The sequence below is a fragment of the Azolla caroliniana genome, unplaced genomic scaffold (assembly GCF_043228905.1).
Source record: "Azolla caroliniana isolate FFs.n. ecotype wild unplaced genomic scaffold, voAzoCaro1.0.p SCAF_2, whole genome shotgun sequence".
NCBI classification, from domain to species: domain Eukaryota; kingdom Viridiplantae; phylum Streptophyta; class Polypodiopsida; order Salviniales; family Salviniaceae; genus Azolla; species Azolla caroliniana.
Window position 1 is genome coordinate 27,830,141 of NW_028230437.1, and position 20,690 is coordinate 27,850,830.

The 20,690-nt window shown below is 36.4% G+C and overlaps 2 protein-coding genes across 3 annotated transcripts; one reads left to right on the forward strand and one right to left on the reverse strand.

The window, feature by feature from the left end:
- The first annotated feature begins 833 nt into the window (after positions 1-833).
- Positions 834-3,045, forward strand: LOC147868003 (uncharacterized). 2 transcript variants are annotated; one of them, XM_087315929.1, is made up of 3 exons: positions 834-986; positions 1,236-1,546; positions 2,572-3,045. In XM_087315929.1, exons 2-3 carry the CDS (start codon positions 1,333-1,335, stop codon positions 2,859-2,861), a joined length of 504 nt encoding a protein of 167 aa, XP_087172055.1. In that variant the 5' UTR covers positions 834-986; positions 1,236-1,332; the 3' UTR covers positions 2,862-3,045. The 2 variants fall into 2 exon arrangements, with proteins under 2 accessions (XP_087172055.1, XP_087172056.1); XM_087315930.1 differs by having other exon boundaries at positions 1,239-1,546.
- A 3,314-nt stretch (positions 3,046-6,359) lies between these two features.
- LOC147868004 (protein ZINC INDUCED FACILITATOR-LIKE 1-like) lies at positions 6,360-19,096 on the reverse strand. Its single transcript, XM_087315931.1, has 17 exons — positions 18,816-19,096; positions 15,733-15,773; positions 15,586-15,646; positions 13,038-13,140; positions 12,839-12,941; positions 12,612-12,665; positions 12,466-12,528; positions 11,834-11,883; positions 11,662-11,737; positions 10,981-11,199; positions 10,804-10,891; positions 10,620-10,705; positions 10,394-10,501; positions 7,499-7,543; positions 7,148-7,236; positions 7,019-7,062; positions 6,360-6,718 (listed from the first exon to the last, which is right to left on the reverse strand). The coding sequence occupies exons 1-17, from the start codon at positions 19,003-19,005 to the stop codon at positions 6,609-6,611; spliced, it is 1,530 nt and encodes a 509-aa protein (XP_087172057.1). The 5' UTR covers positions 19,006-19,096; the 3' UTR covers positions 6,360-6,608.
- Between the last annotated feature and the right edge of the window lie 1,594 nt (positions 19,097-20,690).

Sequence of the window (20,690 nt, forward strand, 5' to 3'; positions counted from 1 at the left end):
ATATTACATGAGACCTCATGTCTGCAATAAAGAACTCTTATTACTCTAATTGACAAATGACCAATAATAACAAGGTCCTTGGCTTCAATAACAACAATCTCTCTTTTAATTTATATTATTGGCGCTCATAAAACATGTGCTTGTGTAAGTTTATTCAGTTCCCTAAACATACCCTCGATTCATCATGCACTTCCATTATCCCTGACAATCCTTGGGGTTTTTGCTCATCTCCACACACTTGCTTCGATAAGATAACAACGCCCATAGGCAACAATGCCGAAAAGTGAATAAAGACAAGCTAAGAGCTTATGTCTCTTTGATAAGGGTGTACCGCAAACACAAACCAAGGCAAGGTGAGTTGGCCCAGAGTTTGATGGCCCCCCCAAACCAACTTAGAGTCTGATGGTTCCAACCCAAAGGCTCACGAATCCAACCCAATTGCGAGTCACATGACCTCAAACGTAGGGAGCCAATCTATGTATGTTTGTTCAACGAAAGCCAACCCAAAGTCTTTTGGGCTCTCGTGGCCCAAACAGGTCGGTCGGATCACCTTAGGCCAAGCCAAACCATGCCAAGCCAAACCAAACCATGCCAAGCCAAGCCAAGCCATGCCAAGCCAAGCCATGCCAAGCCAAGCCATGCCAAGCCAAGCCAAGCCAAGCCAAGCCAAGCCATGCCAAGCCAAGCCATGCCAAGCCAAGCCAAGCCAAGCCAAGCCATGCCAAGCCAAGCCAAGCCATGCCAAGCCAAGCCAAGCCAAGCCATGCCAAGCCAAGCCGAGCCAAACCAAACCAAGCCGAGCCGAGCCAAGCTAAGCTAGAGAGAGAGTTTTGGGGTGTGTGTGTTTGTGTGTTCTTCTCTCCGAATCGCCATATCCGACAAAAGCTTTTTGCTGATCTATAGAGCCTATGCACAGAAGACATCTGCTCAACGTTTTTCATCAAGAGTCTCCATGCTCCACAGCTCTGCTAATTAGAGCGGTACAGGTGAATTCTCCTTCCTCTTCCTCTTCTTCTATGCGCATCTTTCAAGCTTCCATGGATATCTGGCTTACATGTAAGTCTTTTTTATAAAGAGCATAGTGGTAACTACTCATCATCACCATCATCTGCTTCTTCTTCTCCTTAGGTGATAGAGTTCGTCATTAGATATCAGAACTGTTCAATCTTTGATGGATTGTTAACGAAAGGTAAGAACTAAATTTCTTCTGTGATGCTTTTTGTTCTTTGCTTCAGTAGATGCAAACGAAGAAGGAAGGATGGCAGGAGAAGAATAAATAAGAACGAAGAAAAAAGAACAAGTAACAGAAGTAGAAAGAAGGGTTAGACAGAGATGGAGAATATTAGCTTTGGTAATGGAGAAGATGGTCAGATTCCATTCAAGGAGGAGAAGGAGAAGAAGAAGAGAGGGAGACCTAGAAAATCAGAACAGGTAATAAAAATTGTAAAGAAGAAGAAGGAACTACACTCACAAACTACTGAAGATGATGTGTGGAAGCTCATGGAGACCTCAGGTGCAAACTCAGAGAAGCAACTGCTCATGAAAGGTGAGAGAAATCTAATTTCTTGCAACTAATGCATACGCACACAATAAAAAAACATTTAGTTCTTGTTCAAACAAATAATTCTCTAGGTTGAGTTTTTTTCTCTGAGAAAGATTACACTCTTCTCCCTGTGAAATTTATGGTTTTGTTGTTGTGAACAGTTTTCACGTCCTCTTGGGAAATCAGCTTTTAGGCTCTTGGTAACTTTAGGATTTTTTTGTTGTAAAACATTTTACAGTGTTGGGAATTAGGATTTTTGGTTTTAAAGAAATTAGGGTTTGTAGAAAGTATGTGGACCATCGGAAAGATGCAGGATTTTGAGAAGCAGAAATAATGTTTTCCTGGGCGTTTAGGATGCGTGGAATCTTGAGAAGATTAAAAATACGATTGTCTAGAAAGTTAGGGTTATGAGCATTCAAAATTGAGGTTTTAACGAGTTAGATTTTCAGATGCAGAGAAATGAGATGTTCTCAAAGCTTAAGGTTTTGATAAGCAGGAAAAATGGGACACTCTGAATGGTTAGGGGTTTGAGAAGCAGAAAATATGGTCTTATGAAAGGTTGGGTTTTGAGAAGTTAGTGATGATCTGGAAGATTGGGTTTACACACGCAGGAAATTCTCTGAAAGGTTAAAATCATAATGAGGTGATTCTATGAAAAATTCGAGGGTCTGAGAAGCAGACTGATGAGGTGATTCTCCGAATGATTAGAGGTCTGAGAAGTAGGAAAATAAACAAAGAGGTGATTGCTTCAAAAACATTGAGAGGTTTTGGAAGGAATGAGACAGTGATTCTCTGAAAGAATAGAAATTAGAATATAAGAGAGAGAGAGGCGATTGATCCACAAGATTTGAGAGGTATTGGATAGGGAATGAGAATACACAACAGTGGTTTTGAAAATAAAGAAGAAAAATGTTAAAATTTAGGGTTTTGAGCTGCTGGAAATGTTATTGACAAATTAGGAATTTGCAGAGACAGAAATAAAAAAACAAAAATGATTTCTCTGAATGACTTGGAGGGAATTTTAACAGGACATGAGAAGCAGAAACAAACCGAAGGAGAAGGGGTGGTGCATGTTGCCAATATCAAGCAAGGTGTGGGTGAGTATGTAGACGGAGTGATAGATGGGGCCTTTGATGCTGGGTATCTTGTGACCATTAAAATTGGTTCAGACGCAGATAGACTGTACCATGGTGTTGTCTTTGGTCCTGAGCTTTATACTCCCATTAACCAGCAGAATGATGTAGTTCCTCAGCTCAAGATGATCACTTATGCATCACAAGGAACATCTGACTATGGCTATGGCTATGGCTTAGCTTAGCTTTAGCTCAGTGTCGATAAGGTCACCATTCATCATTTTAGGAGATAAATTGTATATGGGCTCATCATGATTTAGTATAGATCATGGGCTTATCATTACTCAACATAAGGTATAAGCCCATCATCATTCAAAGTAAGGTATATACCTATCATTATTGCAACGTAAGGTATTAAGCTCGCTACAATTCGTGGTTGTAAGGTTTTAAGCTTATCATCATTCATCATAAGCTGTCATTCATCATAAGCTGTTAAGTTCATCATCATTCATCCTAAGTTACAAGGTTATCATTCAACATAAATTATGTAAGTTAACCATTATTCAGCATGAAGTATATATATAAGCACATAATCATTCAGCATAAGGTATGAAAGATCATCATCATTAAGCATCAGGTATATAAGCAAATATCATTCAGTATAAGCTATGACCTCATCATTCAGCGTAAGGTTTAAGCTCATCATTCATCATCCAATGTAATGTATGAGGTCATCATTCATCATCCAACATAATGTATGATTTGTTGGTGTGATGTAAGAACTAACAAACTCTTGATTGTGATCAACAAGAGTGGGCGATTGACAACTTAATGCATTAATCATACTTGGCCATTAGAGTTAATGCATTAATAGGGTTAGTAATCTTATATATTTAAACAACCTAGGGTGAGAAATCCATTGTTGTTGAGGCACTTCAGACCATTTGTTATATGTCTCTCATGGGAGTACATGAATTTACACCATTGTACCATCCTCCATTGTATTTTGCTTAGTCACCCTTTGTTTTTTTAATTGTCTGTGTTGTTCACTCTAATTGTGTTGGGGTGTGGTCCATGAAAAGTTTCACAAGGCATCATGCATATACAGGTTCACATATTCAACGATAAGGGTTGGACTTAGGGGTTCGAGATGAGGTAACAATAATCAAGAGACAGTTTTAGCGTGACTCATTGCTTGTAGATAGAGGACATTAACAAATGGGAGTGGACCCGTTTGCATATGGAGGTAATGATTGATTGCTAATGGTTTGAGGACCCAAGCTCAGGAGCACAAACGATACATTGTGGAAGTTCAAGATAATGGCCATTTTTTTCCTTTGAGCTTTTGCACATTGTGGTCAAACTTAATGCGAGGTCGAAAAAACTCTAGACCAAAGTTCTTGACAATGCTTTAAATATGTAAGCATAGAGAAGATGCGATATGAATGCCATTTTAAGACATAGAATGTGACATATTCTTGGAGAATTTTCTAGAATCAAAAGAACTTATAGAATTTGTTAGTTGGGGGACTCATGGTCAAAGGATAGATAGTCCCCTACTTCAATTGGGATAAATGGAGTTCATCAAAATAGTGAAACATCTTTGAGATCACATGGCTAAGAAGAAATGGTGCAAATTTGTATTTATGCTTGCCCTATCATAAATAGTGGAATCTTAGAGAAATCAAAGGAAGATGTACAACAAACCATCATAAATATAAACATGATGCAAGAGACAAAATGCGTAGATTAAGATTAGGCTTTGAGCTACCCAATTCAATCAAAGAAGATTTGACACGATGCAAGACAGATGACCAAATGATATTTGCAAAAGAAGGGCCCAAGGGTTCTGAAATCATTCATTTTAATTGCACAATCATAACAACTTAGGGTCCTATCTGATTAGAGTTTAAATTTGGCAAGTGTATCCAAATGGTTATCTGAAAGTAGAAATGTCATCAATCATAATGAAAGGTCATGATATGGCGGAGACTTATGCAAGGGTTGAAGTAGCCACCAAGATCTTGGTAGAAGCTGATATATACACTCCTCTTTGTTAGCTTATTCATGTCTGAGTGTAGGTGGTTCTCTATGTCAAAACAAAACGTAAGTAAATAATGATCTTCTAGAATGGGTTCTTTGATAGATACAATGTAAGAATAATGGCAAGAGTTGCAAATGGGTGTCAAGTTTTGTTTTTTTTAATGGATACCTCAAGAAGAAGTTTTCATGAACCAATTACCATGTTTGAGTTGCCAAAAACATAAAGAAAATTCATGAGGTATGGGCAATTCTGGGTTCAAGGGTTTGCTAATGAGTTTTATATGTCGGTAGAGGTGTATCCACACACACTTTTGTTCTTAATATGTTTAGAATGAAGAATGGGAAGTAGGTTTTCATAGTGATGGAGGTCATTTTGAAACTACCAAAAAATGGAAGTGTAAATACTATAATCTACTTTGCAAACTCTTAAATCTATAGAACGCAAGGCCAACAAACTTAGGATGTAACTAGAAAGGAATAATTCGCAAGCTAGAATGTATATTTGAAGTTACTCAAAGGTTAAGGCTAGAGTTGGCCAATAGACAAAGTTGGTTAGGCACCATGTTTGTCTATTGCTTCCATCATCTCGTGGTCGCTCAAAAGGTATATAAGCTCATTGTCATTCAACCTAAGCTATCTATGCTCATCATCATTCGATATAAAGTATGTGAGGCAGTCAACCAAAGCTATGTAAATTCATCATCATTCAACGTAAGGTAAATATATCTTATTATTCTAATAAGTTACAACGTAAGGCATACGATGTATGATGTGGACTTTATCCGAAAAGTTTTATTGAATGACATTACACTTATCACTTGCATTTTTTTAATAACTAATCAGTTACCACTTGCATTTAATAGGAAATCGGTTTTTGGTATTAAAGCATGAAAAAAATATGGGAGTCTCATAATATGCAATAAAGAGAGGAGATCATGAGGAAAAAATACAATAAGATAAATCTGATTTGAAAGACAAACATCCACATTCAATATAACAAGCATGTGCTCAAAGAAAAACATGAATTGAAGAGCAAGAGAGCTAAATTCTTTACCTCTAATGGTAATGTTTTGTTCTGACCAAATTGTTGCCCGACTTCTAAAACCATTTAAAGTAGCAAGATCACAATGAAATCACTATACACTTTCATCACATTTGTGCTTTGGATTACTAGGAATGTTTGTGCTCAAGATCTCCTCAGGTCAAAAAGCAAATTCTTTTATCGTATCAAGTGGTTACCTTAAAATAGATCGATCACACTCATTGTGATCACTAAAAAAAAGGGCATAAATGATTTGGTAACATGCAAAAACATGCAATCAAATAAATAAGATCAAACAATTTAAAGCTTTAAGTCATTTGCATCCACCGAGTATTGCTAATAACAAACGTGAAAGTACCATGTATGGATTTTCCTATCAGTGAAACATATTTAAAAATATATGTTTCACAAATGCTTAATTTGAACAAAGAGATAACATTTCTTGATCTCCTAGGATGGTATTTTCCCAAGGGTATTGGTCTTTTTGCTATTGTAATTTGTTACCTCACCATTCTTTCAACTTTTTTTTATTTTCTACCCCCAATGCATGTGATTGTGCTATATTATGCATGAAGAGATATGTGAACATCAAACAAGCAGACAATCATATGGATGTGGACTATCTTCAATTGTCATATGATTCCATGGAGTTAATGTATTTACATTATTAGCTTATATTAATCTTTATATACAATCAAGCCTCAAGTTGATTGGCCATAAGCAAACAAATTATAATTGTGTCACCAGCTTTTTGACCAAGTGAATTCTCAAAAATGAGATTGTAAAGAATCTACACTTAAACATCATATAGGAAGATCCATCAACACAAATTATCCCACGAAGAATCTCTAATCATGGAACAAGTTATTATGTATTTGTGATGATTCATTAGGCAATGAAGGGCCAATCAATCTTCGGTCAGGGGTTCATTAAGATAATTTGGTAGTAATGGTTCTACAGTAGCCACAACGGTGATCAAGGCCAAGAAACTCAAAATAGAGAACACCATCCACATGCCTACAGTCAAGCACATAATCTGCAAATGTTAGATTAGTAAACAAGCACTACATGCACTCATTTATTTATTTAGTTTTGACTACATGTCAAACTACATTTACTCATTTATTTATTTATTACTACAACAAAGACAGTCATTTATTTATCACTACAACAAAGAAACGCTACTTTGATTAGTTATTTGTTCAGTCATTTCTTTATTTCTTTCTTATTTATTCAGAATTTTATTTCTTATTCATCTGTTTATATAATTATTTATTTACTTTAAAGAAATTAAACATGTTTTGTAAGCATATCTACCAGGAAGAAAAGATGCGCCCATCCGTCCTTGGGCCCAAGAAAATCTGTAAACCAGAATTTCCAGACATGAAAAATGTAAATGAGAATTTAGCTGAAAATGATCCTTATTATTATTATTATTTAACATACATCATTCCGGCAGTTGCTGGAGCGATAGCTTTGAATAGTGACATCAAGCTTGTCGAAATGCCATTCGCAACTCCTCGCTTTGAACTATCCTGTAATGCCAAAAAAGAAATGTGATATGAATGTTATTAATCATGCTGTTATATAATCATGTTTAAGTTCTAGCGTATCATATTGTAATAATTTTCTATCCACTGCCAAATTTGGGGGATTTCTTTTCTATCCATTTTCATATATTAGAGCATTAATTTGACAGGAATGATCCTGACCCCATGATTTTTATCCAATCTCATTATATACACCTTCATTGTGATGCATAAACACAAATGCCAAATAGTAAAATTTGCTACATACCACCGAATTATTAATCAGCATAAATGTTCCAGTCACAACGCAAGTCTGTGGACATTAACAACAAATAAACTGATGTCACTTGAAAATGAGTTAATCCAAGTCCAAATTCATGTTCTATTTGTTACATACAAACAATAATCTCAACAATCATGGAAGTTAGTGATTAATAACCACATACTATGTTAGACATTGATTCACTTGTAGTTAGAGAGATATTTTGCGCTAAGAAATTCTAAATGTCTGTTAATACCACAAGAATCTTGGTGATATGTGTGGTTTTCTAACAAAATAACATGTGGGATAGTAGATAATAATGTAATAACTGCTATCTCGATATCCATGCAAACTGTGGTCATTGGAGCATGCAGTATATAGGGAGCGACATGTGAAAAACTCTCTGAAAATGATCTCAATGCTCATGTACGTCATTCTCTCCCCAATGCTCTATGGGTTCATTGTGCAGATCTTTAAGATCTCCCAATGATGCAAAGTCTATATATATGATTCCACTTAAACATTCTGGCTGTATAAGAAAGCATTAGAACCTGCTGTTTATCTGTATCTAGATGATCATATTAGTCCTGGTGCCCAAACTGCTAATGCACACATCAATGCAGGAGTGAATAATTAAAAGCCACTTTCCTGTATACCTTACATGCCGCCACCATTGGTCCTCATATTCCATTACCTTATTTCATGCTATCTCCCTCTTATTTCATTAAAATGGTACAATGGCAAACTTAGTACTCTTCAAATTCCACTACCTAATGTCACAATTGGCAGATTTTTTCTTACAGGACTGTGCATGTATATCTGCTTACCTCAACCTCTATCTGATGTGACCAGGTCCACAGCTGCCCTATTACACTGCACTGCACATGGATAAATGTATGTCCCTATAAGAGGCCCTGATAATGATTCTATCCTTTCATGTGTGCCTCATATTAGGCCATCTTCCTTACAAGAGTTGTTGTGGGGTTAATCCATGTTATTACGTTAGCCAATTTGAAAATATCAGTGTGGATCACTCTATTCTTTTACACTTCGGTCAAGTTTAGATAGGGAGAATCCAAGCTATATCGGAACGGAGGTAGTGCATTTATGCTTATGTCATGTGACTCAAACCAGTATTACGTATCAGTATATGAACAATGATTATCTCTACATTTAGCAAGTTGTTTTGATGACACAAGTGCCAAATTTGAGTATCTTCATATAGGGAGCTCCCAAAGTCATTGGTTACCAGTCATTGATAAGATTTACTGCCTCGATGACTATTGGGGCCGGTCCCATCTTTGCAGAATTTTATAATGGGGGCACCACTGCTTTTCTCCTTATCATGTGGGTAATCATCAAGACTAAAGGTCTCTCCAAATCTTTCAAATTATTTGACTTGGGCAGACTTGGTCCCTAGGTTTCTATTCAGTAGAGAATAGTAAATGTGACAGGTATCAAATAGCCACAATTTAGTTCATGGCTCTTGATATTTGTGCACATTGTCTTGCAAGAGCACTAAGGCCTGCATATCCACTAGAAAGTCGAGCACAGGATGCCTCCTGTAAGGAAAAGTAAGGCCCTCTAAATGTTACTCCTAGGTATGGGCAAGATTGTGTGTATGCCACCTTTTCCTCTCCCAAGAAGAATTCTGGTTCTGATCTTGTTACCAATGCATAAACATCATCACTTTAGTTTTATCTAGGTTACCAATGAACCTTTTCTCCACAGAAAATAATTGCACGGCCTTTAGATGTCTTTGTCGCACCTCCAAAGAGTCAGATCAACACAATGTCGTCAGCATATACTAACATCTTTATGTAATGTGATACCTCATCTATATAAAACAGTGGAGATCTTTGTTTTTCTCCGATAGTGCTAGACACAGAATCCTACACCCCATTGGGAGATCGCTCTTTTCCTGACACAGATTGATACAGTGCATAGATTCTAAGTTGCATTTCTATGGGAACACCAAGTGCATCTAGAAAGAAGGATATATATATATATATAAACCAAGGTATGATTCTTTCGGTTGTACTGTTGTCGTTCAGCAACTCTCCATATTGCTTTAGTTTTAGCAAGAACAGTATGAATCACGATTGATCTTTGTATTCCATTACTTTGTATCGTGGGGTATCTCAAATTCTAACTAATTTTAAGAGGTCTTGAGTTGCCCCATCAATTTCTAATGGCGTGTATGAGATGGATGTGTATCCATATAAAAGTTCCTGATGAAGAATGCATCCTGCGACGTAAGTAAAAAGAGTGTCCTATAGAGCCATCTTCAAGCAAGAGATGCCATGGGGTTCATCCATGTTCTTTCACTATCCAATTTGATGATATCAGTATGGATCACTCTATTCCTTCCCAATTTGGTCATGTTTAGATGTGGACAGTCCAAGCTATATAGGAATGAGGGTCGTACATTTATATTTATGTGATACAACTGGAACCTTGCTTTTTAGCATAAGAACAATGTACTTGGAGATAGGGAAACAAAAAAAGAAAAACTATGTTAATGTCTTTATGAAGGCCAAAGTGGGCTTTGAGACCTGAAAATGTTAGTCATAAATTGTTATGTAACATCTCAAATCCATACTTGAGTTCACAAAACACAAAAAATGTACGATTATGCAAATGAAAGAACTATGCTAGTACCAAACAGGACTATCAAAGCCATGCTACAAGAAATGGTCTTCCAAATAAAGTATTAATGCTACTAAACCCACAACGATCTACGGGATTAAAGCATTTTTACAAATATACTACAGAGAATGAAATGTTATAGTAATGTCTTCAAACGTCCAAACCGACCTAGGAAACCAAAAGTTACATCCATGTGGATATTCCAGAAATGCTAGCAAAGTGACTAAATTAAATTAGAGTGAGAGAGCTTACAGAAAGTATATTTTTCACAGCAGCTGTAAGAAGGATCACAGCCCAAAGTGTGATCCCATTAAGCCTTGCAATCAGTGGGTATATAGCAATAAGACATACTGACAAGAACTGAAATATCATAAGGCACCACAAAATTACATTAGCAGGAACATCATTCCACCACTACAGCAAGCAACAAAAGAAGGATAGTGGAGATACAGTGGATATACTACTGCACTATTCTTACTGCTGGAAAACGAACTACTTGAATTGCACCAAAGATTTTGACGAGCCGTGGAAAGAGGAAAAGCCGGAACATTAGAAGACACGCACCTAGAGAAGGCAAGAAGAAACATCATATATACAGGAAGATTTCTTATATACTACATGAGGAAGGTGGCATTTCCAGTTTCCATATTCATGTCTCATACCAGTTACAGCAAGAACATCACCAACTTCAGAAGTAGTAAATCCTAGACCACCATAAATCTTTGGGCTAACAGACCACAAAGAAAAGATCTGCACATTCAAACTATTTTCTAAGCCATGATACCAGACTTCTATCATGAAGGGAATCCATAATTGTAAGATGAGTTTAGAATTTTCACCTCTGAATATGCCATGGAGTGTAGTGCCCAAAGACAGTAAACACATACTGCAGCTATCATCTCCCGATTTCTCCAAAGTGGTCTTTTAGCCTTTTCTGTAGCAAGTTTTGAACCATCAAAGTCTTCCAATTCTTTACCATTTTCAACATCACTGCTTTTCCTATCAACTATCTTCTCATCAAGAACTATTACATGTCTTGGGTGATTATGTAAGGTTTCCTGTAAGCAATATAATCAGGAGTTACAACTGAAGACATTGAAGCAGAAATTGAAATGAATGAACAATGATGAAGACATGTAGAACGTATTGTAGCTATAGTAACATTCAGGGTTCTTTCCATACCCAAGAATATCTATTCGGTTCGCAGGATGGTAAAGCATAAGGAAAAGCATTTTAATTTAATTTTAGTTCTCATTAAAATCCCATCAATGCAATACAACAGCAGTAATATTCATGCATAAGATGTATTTCATTAGGCTCTTAAACATGTGGGGATAGTAAACATACTTAGCACCATTATAATGGCAAGCTCTCCGCATAGACTGGAATACAACCAACTACCAACACATGTTTGTAAATAGCATGCAATACTATTTAACACATTTGAGAAAAGATGCATGTTTTTTGTTAACATATTTCATCAAATTTTCACAATATATATTCGATCTGGCATTACTTACTGGAATGTGAAAGCTCAGAAAAAGCCCTGCTAATGCAAACACAGATATGCATATACAAGGCAAAGCATAAGGAAACCTGCAATCAAAGCACATATTCAATCTCATAACCAGAAACAGAATCACATGGTTTGTCATTAAACTTCAACTCCTTTCTCTTACTGAAAATAGTCACCTGCTAAATAATGAACCACTTGGAAATAGAATAGGATATTTCTGAGCAGGCTGCAAAAACAAGGAATTCCAACATATTATATCTAGTTTAATCAGATTTTCCAATTTAGGGATAAGAAAGGAGTCATTCCATATTTCGAATGTAACCAAACATCAGTTCAATGTGTTAGGCATCCTCAATTATAGCACGTCAGATTCTACTTAGGACTACCACCAATGCGAAAGTAAAATCCACAATCAAGATTATGGACATGTGATGCCAATTGCTTATAAGTTGGTTTATATTAATTCATTTGTTGATGATGATGGTCAAATGGCTGCATTTTCCCTTCCTGGTCTTGATCTTCAGTACAAAACATTTTCATACATTTATTTCTGCGAGGCCAGATATGCCAGATTTTTTGGAGGTTACATTGGATAAGTGATCTCTTGCACTGGTTCAATGAATGGGAATGCTACATTTCATTCTAGTCAAGGAACTATCAATGGATGAGGTTAAGGGGTACAGGTGACCCATGGCCACGTTTAGGATTGGGGTAGTCCAAAAGTTTAAACGCACAAGATTGAGTTCAGGCTTGATATTGCACATTTAGCACATATTCATGAGAGATTTTCAAGGAAACCAAAATGAACCTGAGCCAAGTATCCTCCAATAGCTGGTCCAATTATCAACCCAACTCCCCACATTGTACCAACCTACATAAAACTGACAATTCAAAAACTGTCGCCATAAAAGACAAAGAAAAGAAAAAATAAGACGAAATGGTTGTGAGAGCCACCGTCGATATACCCAATGCTTGATGCTCCTTGCTACACAATTCTGATGCATATGCCTGTAAAACTCTACTAGTTACTCATTCAGTCACTCCAATCAGAGACGCCATACAAGCTCATAGATTCTCATATATTCTAATTGATATGAGAATCAGAGCTATTAGACAATAAAAAATTTAAATATTGAGATGTGGATAAATGTTGAAATTAACATCATGATCTCACTACATACCCTTACTGTCCCAAGTATTCCATTGCAAATACCAAGAAGAAAGCGTGATATTACTGCAACCCAAAAGTTGCTACTGAAACCAAATAGTGTGTTGAAAACGACTCTGCCATTAGAAATGGAGACTTGCTCATGAAAATATCAATCACAAAGGTGAACATGTTTTCATACATATTTATTGTCAATCAGATTTGCCATTTACATTGATGCGGTACCAATAAGCATGACAGGCTTGCGTCCATATCTATCTGCTACCATACCCCATAATGCTGAAGTCATGAAACGACCAAGCATCATGGCGGATCCTATAAATAACAACCACAAATTTGATAGTCAATTAATTCCACTGATTCAACTGTATTGGTTAACATTATAGAAGGGGTATCTATATATCAATAGGGAGGCATGATAAGATGGAGGCACACAAGAGCCGACATATCTATGGCCTACATTTGAAAAATGTAAGGACTCATCAGTAATCCTCACTTCTCAATCAGGAAATTCAAAATCTAAGTAAACCAATATTTACTTAAGTGCATGTAAAGTCAGTTTTTGTTCCAAAGAAAAGATTGCTGCATATTTGTTGGACGTTAGGACACTCAAGTATAAAGGTCAATACTGGGGATTCAAGTACCACCACAATCAAAGAATTAGGGTTTTACTTGAATGTATAAAACATAAAGGCATCATTCCAAAAAGTCAAAAAGTAGAAAAAACGAAAGTCATGTATAAGAAGATTCAAATTTAAGGAAAACGTTCATAACTTCTTCATCCAATATCCAAATTAAGATAAAAAATATTTACTAAAAAGTTAACGGCTTTCTAAGAATATCTTGTGTGCCAAAATTAGAGCTACAAATAAAAAACGGTGATTCAAAAAGTAGGTCAATATCAAAAGAGGATAATTAGGTCTATTTTTATAAGATATATTTTAAAAATCATGAAGCCCTTATATAGACTCAAGTATATCCATTAGAAAAAAAAGGATAGTCTATCAAGACCGCAACCAAAAACCTAAAGTAGGAGCAGATTCTAAGAGATTGAGAAGAGAAAAAAAAGAAGGATTGAAGTTTAGAAAAAGTAAGAAGAAACATAATAGAAGAAAGAGGTGGAAGAATGAAAGACTGTTATGACTTAGTGTGATTAAAATTTAAGCAGTGCTTCAATGTGTGGTTGTATTTATGATATAAAGAGTTTCTATTCTCATCATAATAATAAATTGAAGTATTCTTTTCTCCTTCTCTTCTCTCTCTTTTCTTTTCTTTATTACTCTTTATAATTTTGATGAAGAGTGATAATAAAAAAGAGAAAAGAACTCTACAATTTATTATTACCAAAACAATAAAACTCTTATATTGTAGACACAACCAGATGCCAAAGAACTACTTGATTTTCAATCACCCAAACTCATAAAGGTCCTTCCTTCATCTCCTTTCTTCTATTATATCTTTCTTTGTCTCACACTTGTTTCAAACTTTAATCCTTCTTATTTCTCTTACCAAATCTCTAAGAATCCCTTCCTATTTCTAAATTTTTGGTTGTGTTCTTGGTCAGCTATCCTTGTTTTCTAATGGATACTGTGAGGCCTTCAAGATTTTTAAAATATCTCCTAAATATAGATCTAGTTATCCTCCTTTGACACAGACCTTCTTTTTCCATCACTATTTCTTCCTTGTAGCTTTAATTATGGGATACAAGATATTATTAAAAAGGTCTCATCGTTAGCTTTTTAATGAATCTTTTTCTTCTCAATTTGGATGTTAGATGACAAAGTTATGAGTGTTTTCCTCTATCTGAATCTTCTTATCCACGACTTGTGTTTTTTCTACTTTTTGACTTTTTAAAAAATTGCCTTCTATTTTTATCCATTCAAATTTCTTCTTCCTCTGACTGTTGTGATAATTGAACCCTCAATGTTGACCTTTATTCTTGACTTTCTTAGCCTTCAACACATTCGCAGTAATCTTCTCTTTGGAACCAAAACTGTCGCCGTTGCCAATCTGCCTTAAGATACATTTCAAGAGCAAAATTTATACTTACAAGCAATTTTGTATTTTCCAAGGACCTTCATTTATATCACATTCTCTCATTATAATTTCTTCATTTTGGTCTCACTATAAGCTTCAAAAGTTCTACCAACGCAACATCAAAAGTCTCTAGTTACACATTTCAACATGCATTAATGTGCAACCACATTCGAGATATCTTGCCAATGGTTCACTATAACTTAGCATATGTGGTCAAGTGCATAAACAGCCTTCATACCATTTATCAAGAACAAAAGTACATTTAACAGTGAACTCCTACAACCACAACTTGCTTTTTATCCCAATCTACACCACTAGATAAGTCATCTCAATGAGTGTAAATTCTATGTTATCCATCCTCATATCATAGATGTCCACGAATAGCAAAAAGGAATGCCAAATACATGAAACACAATAATGAGTTTCTACCATTTCTCCTAATAGTCATGAGCATATTCAACCATGACGAAGTCTGGCACCAAGTTAGGTAAAGTTCTACTAAAAATATTTATAATATGTGCAATCATATTCATCTAAACAGACTATTAAGATCCCTCTGTTATGAAACTTATTTCTCGTGATTTTGTATAATCAAGCATAGACGCATCAATTTTTGTATTCCATGGAAAACCTACAAAGTATATGACTTGTAATCTCTTCTCATCTTCTGAATTTCAACAGTTTTTTTCCTGTAAACAAATTTATTCAAACATATCTTTTCACCTATATAGCCAGCATATGAACCAATCTTCGTATCTGAATCTGCAACACCAAAATCTCGAACCTGCAAATATATTGTGCAAGGTTTTTATCAAATTTATGCACATTTTTTTTGCTAAAGATGACCAAAAATAAAGGAGAAAAAAATACCATGAAGTAGATAAATGGAAATAGTGAAGCAATAGGTAATGCTGCAAAAGATACAAAATAAGCAAGTATTAGAAAAAGTAAATTTCAAATACGCATTAAATCCTCACTATGCAAAGAAAATTGTGCCAACTTTTCAGGTATGTTACAAGCACATATAAGAGATCTCTTTCTTTCTTCCTATTGCAAATTATTTCATCACATATACTATCAATGAATATAGATGGAGAGGCCTCTTATATCCAAGATCTCTAAGAAAAACAGGGCTAAGTCCTCATTGCCACTATCAACATGAGCTTTTTAGCGTTGATATATGGATGCACCTTCAAGAGCAGTAGTGGCTCATGCCATATCAGTGTCCTACATTCAGAGCACATGGGGGCTCCTTGAGACAAAATTGCGACATTGGCTCTTAAATCTTCATGACAGCTTACTATTTAGGTGGATACTTAACCTTATCCTTAAATGACATCTTAGTTTTAAGTTGCATGGATTCTAACTTTCAATATAGACAGACTGCAACCTTCGTAGTACTCTTCCGATGCACCCTCCTCACCATGACTTTCTCTGAGAGTACTCGGGTAATCATTCAGGATCATATCCAGCTGGATGTCAGAAGGCCATGGATATGCCCTCACATAAGCTCTGGACAATAATGGATTTCCACAGGAGTCGTCTTCTCATCAGTACAGATGATGGTTTTATTTGATGATGCCCACTTGCATCATGGGCCTAGGTGTGTTATTAGACAGCCACATACTTCAACACATTAGCTAAAGATAGAGATTGGGTATACCCCAAAATAAATGTGCTAAAGGAGATAAACACATAGGATCACTATACCCATAGCACAGCATACTATGAGATTCAATGATAGGCTTTGATTCCTGTGTAGACTCATGGTTTATCATGGCCAGAGATCTCTATAAATCTTTCAAAGAGATCTCTACAACTCTTTCAATAAAGATCTCTTTATGAAGAAAATTTACAAATTCCATCATATCATGGGAGACATGGACTACTTAGAAAGATATTGACGCAATTAGAGAAACCTTGGTAGAGTACTGGATGGCAGAGAAATCTGGCGCTGCACTCTTCATGTATTATGGTTCCCTTTAGTATGTAGAGCACCACTTAGCTGTGAGCTTTAGGTTTGCACTTTGTTTTGCTTCTATCCAACATTCGTATCATACCATAGGCCATTTGTATCTCATAGATCTTTTTGGATTTTTGGAGCCTATTGTCTCTCAAAAGTCTGGATATTTGCCTGCCCCGGTTTTTGTCCGATAAGTGGTCGACACTCTCTCCAACACATCATCATCATCACCTGAGGACACCCAGATGCATTTGTTAAGGTTCTTCATAGGCTTGCTCCACCGCACCATCCAACCTTGGATACCATGTCCTTCACCACCAGTCAAACCATACACGTTACTTATGCATTCCATTCTACTGAATGCACTAAGATCATGACCATGATCATGAATCTTTAGGAACCCTAGAGCGTTATTTTTGTTTCAGTATAGACAACATGAATTCACCCATACTTGTAGTCATTCCTTGTCTCATTGGCTTGTTTTGGCCTCTACTAGACATCGATATTTCTTTTTTTCTAGCACATCAGATTGCTATTTCTTCCTAAACCCTAACCATGTCACATTAAAAGGCCATGTTAGAACAACAACGTCACCAAGCACATTTCAAGGAACAACATGACCAACTCCGCCTTCAAGTAGGGTGCACCCATATGCACTCCAAGCCTCCGCATTCACACTTGGACATGAATAGAGTGATCACAATTCATAATTTTGTCATAGATATCGCAATCAGCAACGGTTTGGTTTGGCTCAGTTTAGTTTGAGAGTGTCAAACCCAAACCTTCAAAAAAGTTGAAATTTAAACCAAACCAAACCATAAAACCATTCAAACCCAACCGTGAAAAAAAATCTAAGCTCAAACCAAATGGTTTTAGACATTTTCAAACCATTAAAACTGTGGTTTCACAGTTTGGTTTCGGTTTTCAAGTCAGGTCAAAATTCAGATTTTCAATTTTCAAATTTTCATATTTAAAATTTTTCTAAATTCAAAATTTTAAGGATTTCTCCTAAAATGACATACAATTAGGCTTCAAAATTAAAAGGTTGTTCAAAAGAATAATCAAGAAAATAAATTAATCATGCTTTTACTCCTTCCTTCTCCTCCCTTTCACCTGAGTTCTACCTTTGGCTGCACCACATCACGACACTGTTATCTAGGCATTGTAGCGTGGAAGGTTTGTGTTTGGGGAACCCAAATTTGTCTGGTGGAGTGTTTCATGTCCGGCTTTGTCTTGTTGGGGCTATCAATACTTGGCAAATTGTCCACCAAAACAGGAAGGATCCCCCCCATAGTGCTCACAAAGCAATACGCCAACACATAGTTTCCTCCCCCAAACTAGACATCGAAGGTAAGAGATGCACTTTGCATAACTAGAGCTCACATATTTTTGCACGTTATGTACAGGAGAGTCCAAGAGCAAGCAATACTTTGTGCAAGTGTCCAACTCACAAGCACGACAAAGAGAAGTATGCCATCCCACACTCTTCACGGAGTTCGCCACCATTCCACAAATAATGGAGAAGTCTGACCCATATCACTCAAGCTAAGGCTTGCCCGAGCATCAAGAGCAAAGGGAATTGACACTTATATTACCTCAAAAGTGTCTCAGCCTCTCAAGGAAACCAAGATGTAATTACTGTACTTTAACACTGCCTCACACCACCACTCATCTGAAGAAGACAACCAATTACTCCAAAATCATTCCACCAAATGTATTAAGATCATGAGCATGCAGCTTTGGGTAACCTAGAGCTTTTACTTTTGTTTTAGTATCCATAAAATGAATTCACCCATATTTACAATCATGATTTTGTCTTATAGGTCGATCTTGGGCTCTGATAGATGATGATATATATTTCTTTCTCTCTCATATTGGTTCATTCATTTTGGAGGTCTCATTGGTCATGCAGACCTCACGAAAAGATAATAATCATCATTCATCAATTCACAAAAACACACACACACATGCAAATAAGAAATCCTCGTACCGTTGCAAAGGACGAGGAATGCAACAAAAGAAAGCTCCTTCCTTGGTGGACCTTTGGAAGTAGCTTTCCGGAGGCGAAGAAGACAACCAGGGCAGTCTTCATAGAACTCTGTTTCGGAAGATTGATGCAAGAGAAGGGGAATGGTCTGGTCATCGTTATTCTCATCGGAAGACACAGATCTTTGCCCCATCTCTTGCAGCCAGCAAACCTTGAAAGGCTTAACACCACATTCGAAGCTCTAATCTCTCGCACGCGCCACACAGCATGCAGGTGCAGGTGCAGGTGCAGGTGCAGGAGAATGGAAGGAGTAGAAACATCCCTCTGCTTTCGCATTTATCCTCCCCCAAATAAGGGAGAAAAACTAATGAAACAGGCAAGGCAACGATTGGTCAAGACCATCCTCCTTCCTCTCAACTTCCACATAATCAGTGGCATGTGATGTGGGCTGGAATGCCCCCATCATACATTACATACATACATACATACATGTATGTGTGTGTGTATGTATGTATGTATGTATGTATGTATGCATGTCTATGTGTATGTATGTATGTATGTATGTATGTATGTATGTATGTATGTATGTATGTATGCATGCATGCATGTGTGTATGTATGTATCTATGTGTGTGTGTGTATGTATGCACGTGTGCATATGTATGTGTGTGTGTGTGTGTGCATGTGTGTATGTATGTATCATGTATGTATGCACGTGTGCATATGTGTGTATGTATGTATGTATGTATGTATGTATGTATGTATGTATGTATGTATGTATGTATGGTCCCAAATGTCGCCCTTTGGATGCTTCATACATTGATGGACCTCTATACACCACCCACTTGCTCTTTGCCTTCTGATGGACCTCATTGCTCTCGTTATGCTCTATATGAACCCTTGGAATGACCCGGTCTGATGGACCTAGTTGTCAGTGGCTTTGTTCTAGTCCATGCTTTTTTATGCAAGTTAATCATTTTCATTTGTTCTTTTGATCTTTGTTTGTTGTTTGTTGTTTGTTATTCTTTATTCTTTATTCTTTATTCTTTATTCTTTATTCTTTATTAGTTGTTCTTTGTTCTTTGTTCTTTGTTCGTTCCTCAATGGGCGGGTGATGTGTAACAAGCATGGCTGAGAACTTATACCGCATTCGAATAGGTTCATAGATAGGCCTACCATGAATCAAGTTGTTCGTTTGTTTCTTTTAGATGAGGTTTCAAGTCACTTGGCAATACTGCTCAATCCTCATTAGGCTTCTTCCATTGCATGACAACTTCATACATGAATTTGAGTTGGTTTTCTATGTGGAGTCTTGACCTACGTTAAATATTCATTATTGTCATTGTCAATTGTTGTCAACTTGTCATTCATATCTAATTAATATGTGTCAACTTATCATGTGATCTAAGCCACTATTTGTGAAAGGTCATCTGTTGGTAACGCGATAGATTGTTGCCAATCTCGTTAATGAAAAAAAGTTCAAACTTCTTCTAGTTTAATGTGCCCTAAAAATTAAATAGAAAGAGGATAAGGGCCTAAGGCTTGATGTGAGGAGTTATTGGGATCTCAAAATGGAACCCTCATGTAATAATAATAAAGTGACAAACAAGTGAAAATAATCTTTTTTTTCATCGATGTGTCAAACTTAAAACATGGATACATTAAATACAAAAAAAAAGTTATGACTTTGTTGAGTTCAATGTTCATGATATGGTAACCAAAAGCAAGGGCATAAAATGGCCATGTGCTATATATGTGGTTTGATCTTGTAAGACATATTTGTAGGTATCTCAATCTTAGTATCAATGGAGGAAGTAGATTTTCATGATGCAAGACCAAGGATGTGAAAAACAGTTGGATCTCTTGCTCTTTTGCCTTG

Excerpts from the sequence above, each read along its gene's own strand:
- LOC147868004 (XM_087315931.1), bottom strand. The coding sequence starts at position 19,005 with ATGGGGCAAAGATCTGTGTCTTCCGATGAGAATAACGATGACCAGACC. Across the intron at positions 15,647-15,732 it reads TTCCATTTATCTACTTCATG|GTTCGAGATTTTGGTGTTGC; the intron begins GTATTTTTTTCT and ends ATATATTTGCAG. Across the intron at positions 11,738-11,833 it reads AGTGGTTCATTATTTAGCAG|GTTTCCTTATGCTTTGCCTT; the intron begins GTGACTATTTTC and ends CTTTGATTGCAG.
- LOC147868003 (XM_087315929.1), top strand. The coding sequence starts at position 1,333 with ATGGAGAATATTAGCTTTGGTAATGGAGAAGATGGTCAGATTCCATTC. Across the intron at positions 1,547-2,571 it reads GAAGCAACTGCTCATGAAAG|GACATGAGAAGCAGAAACAA; the intron begins GTGAGAGAAATC and ends GAATTTTAACAG.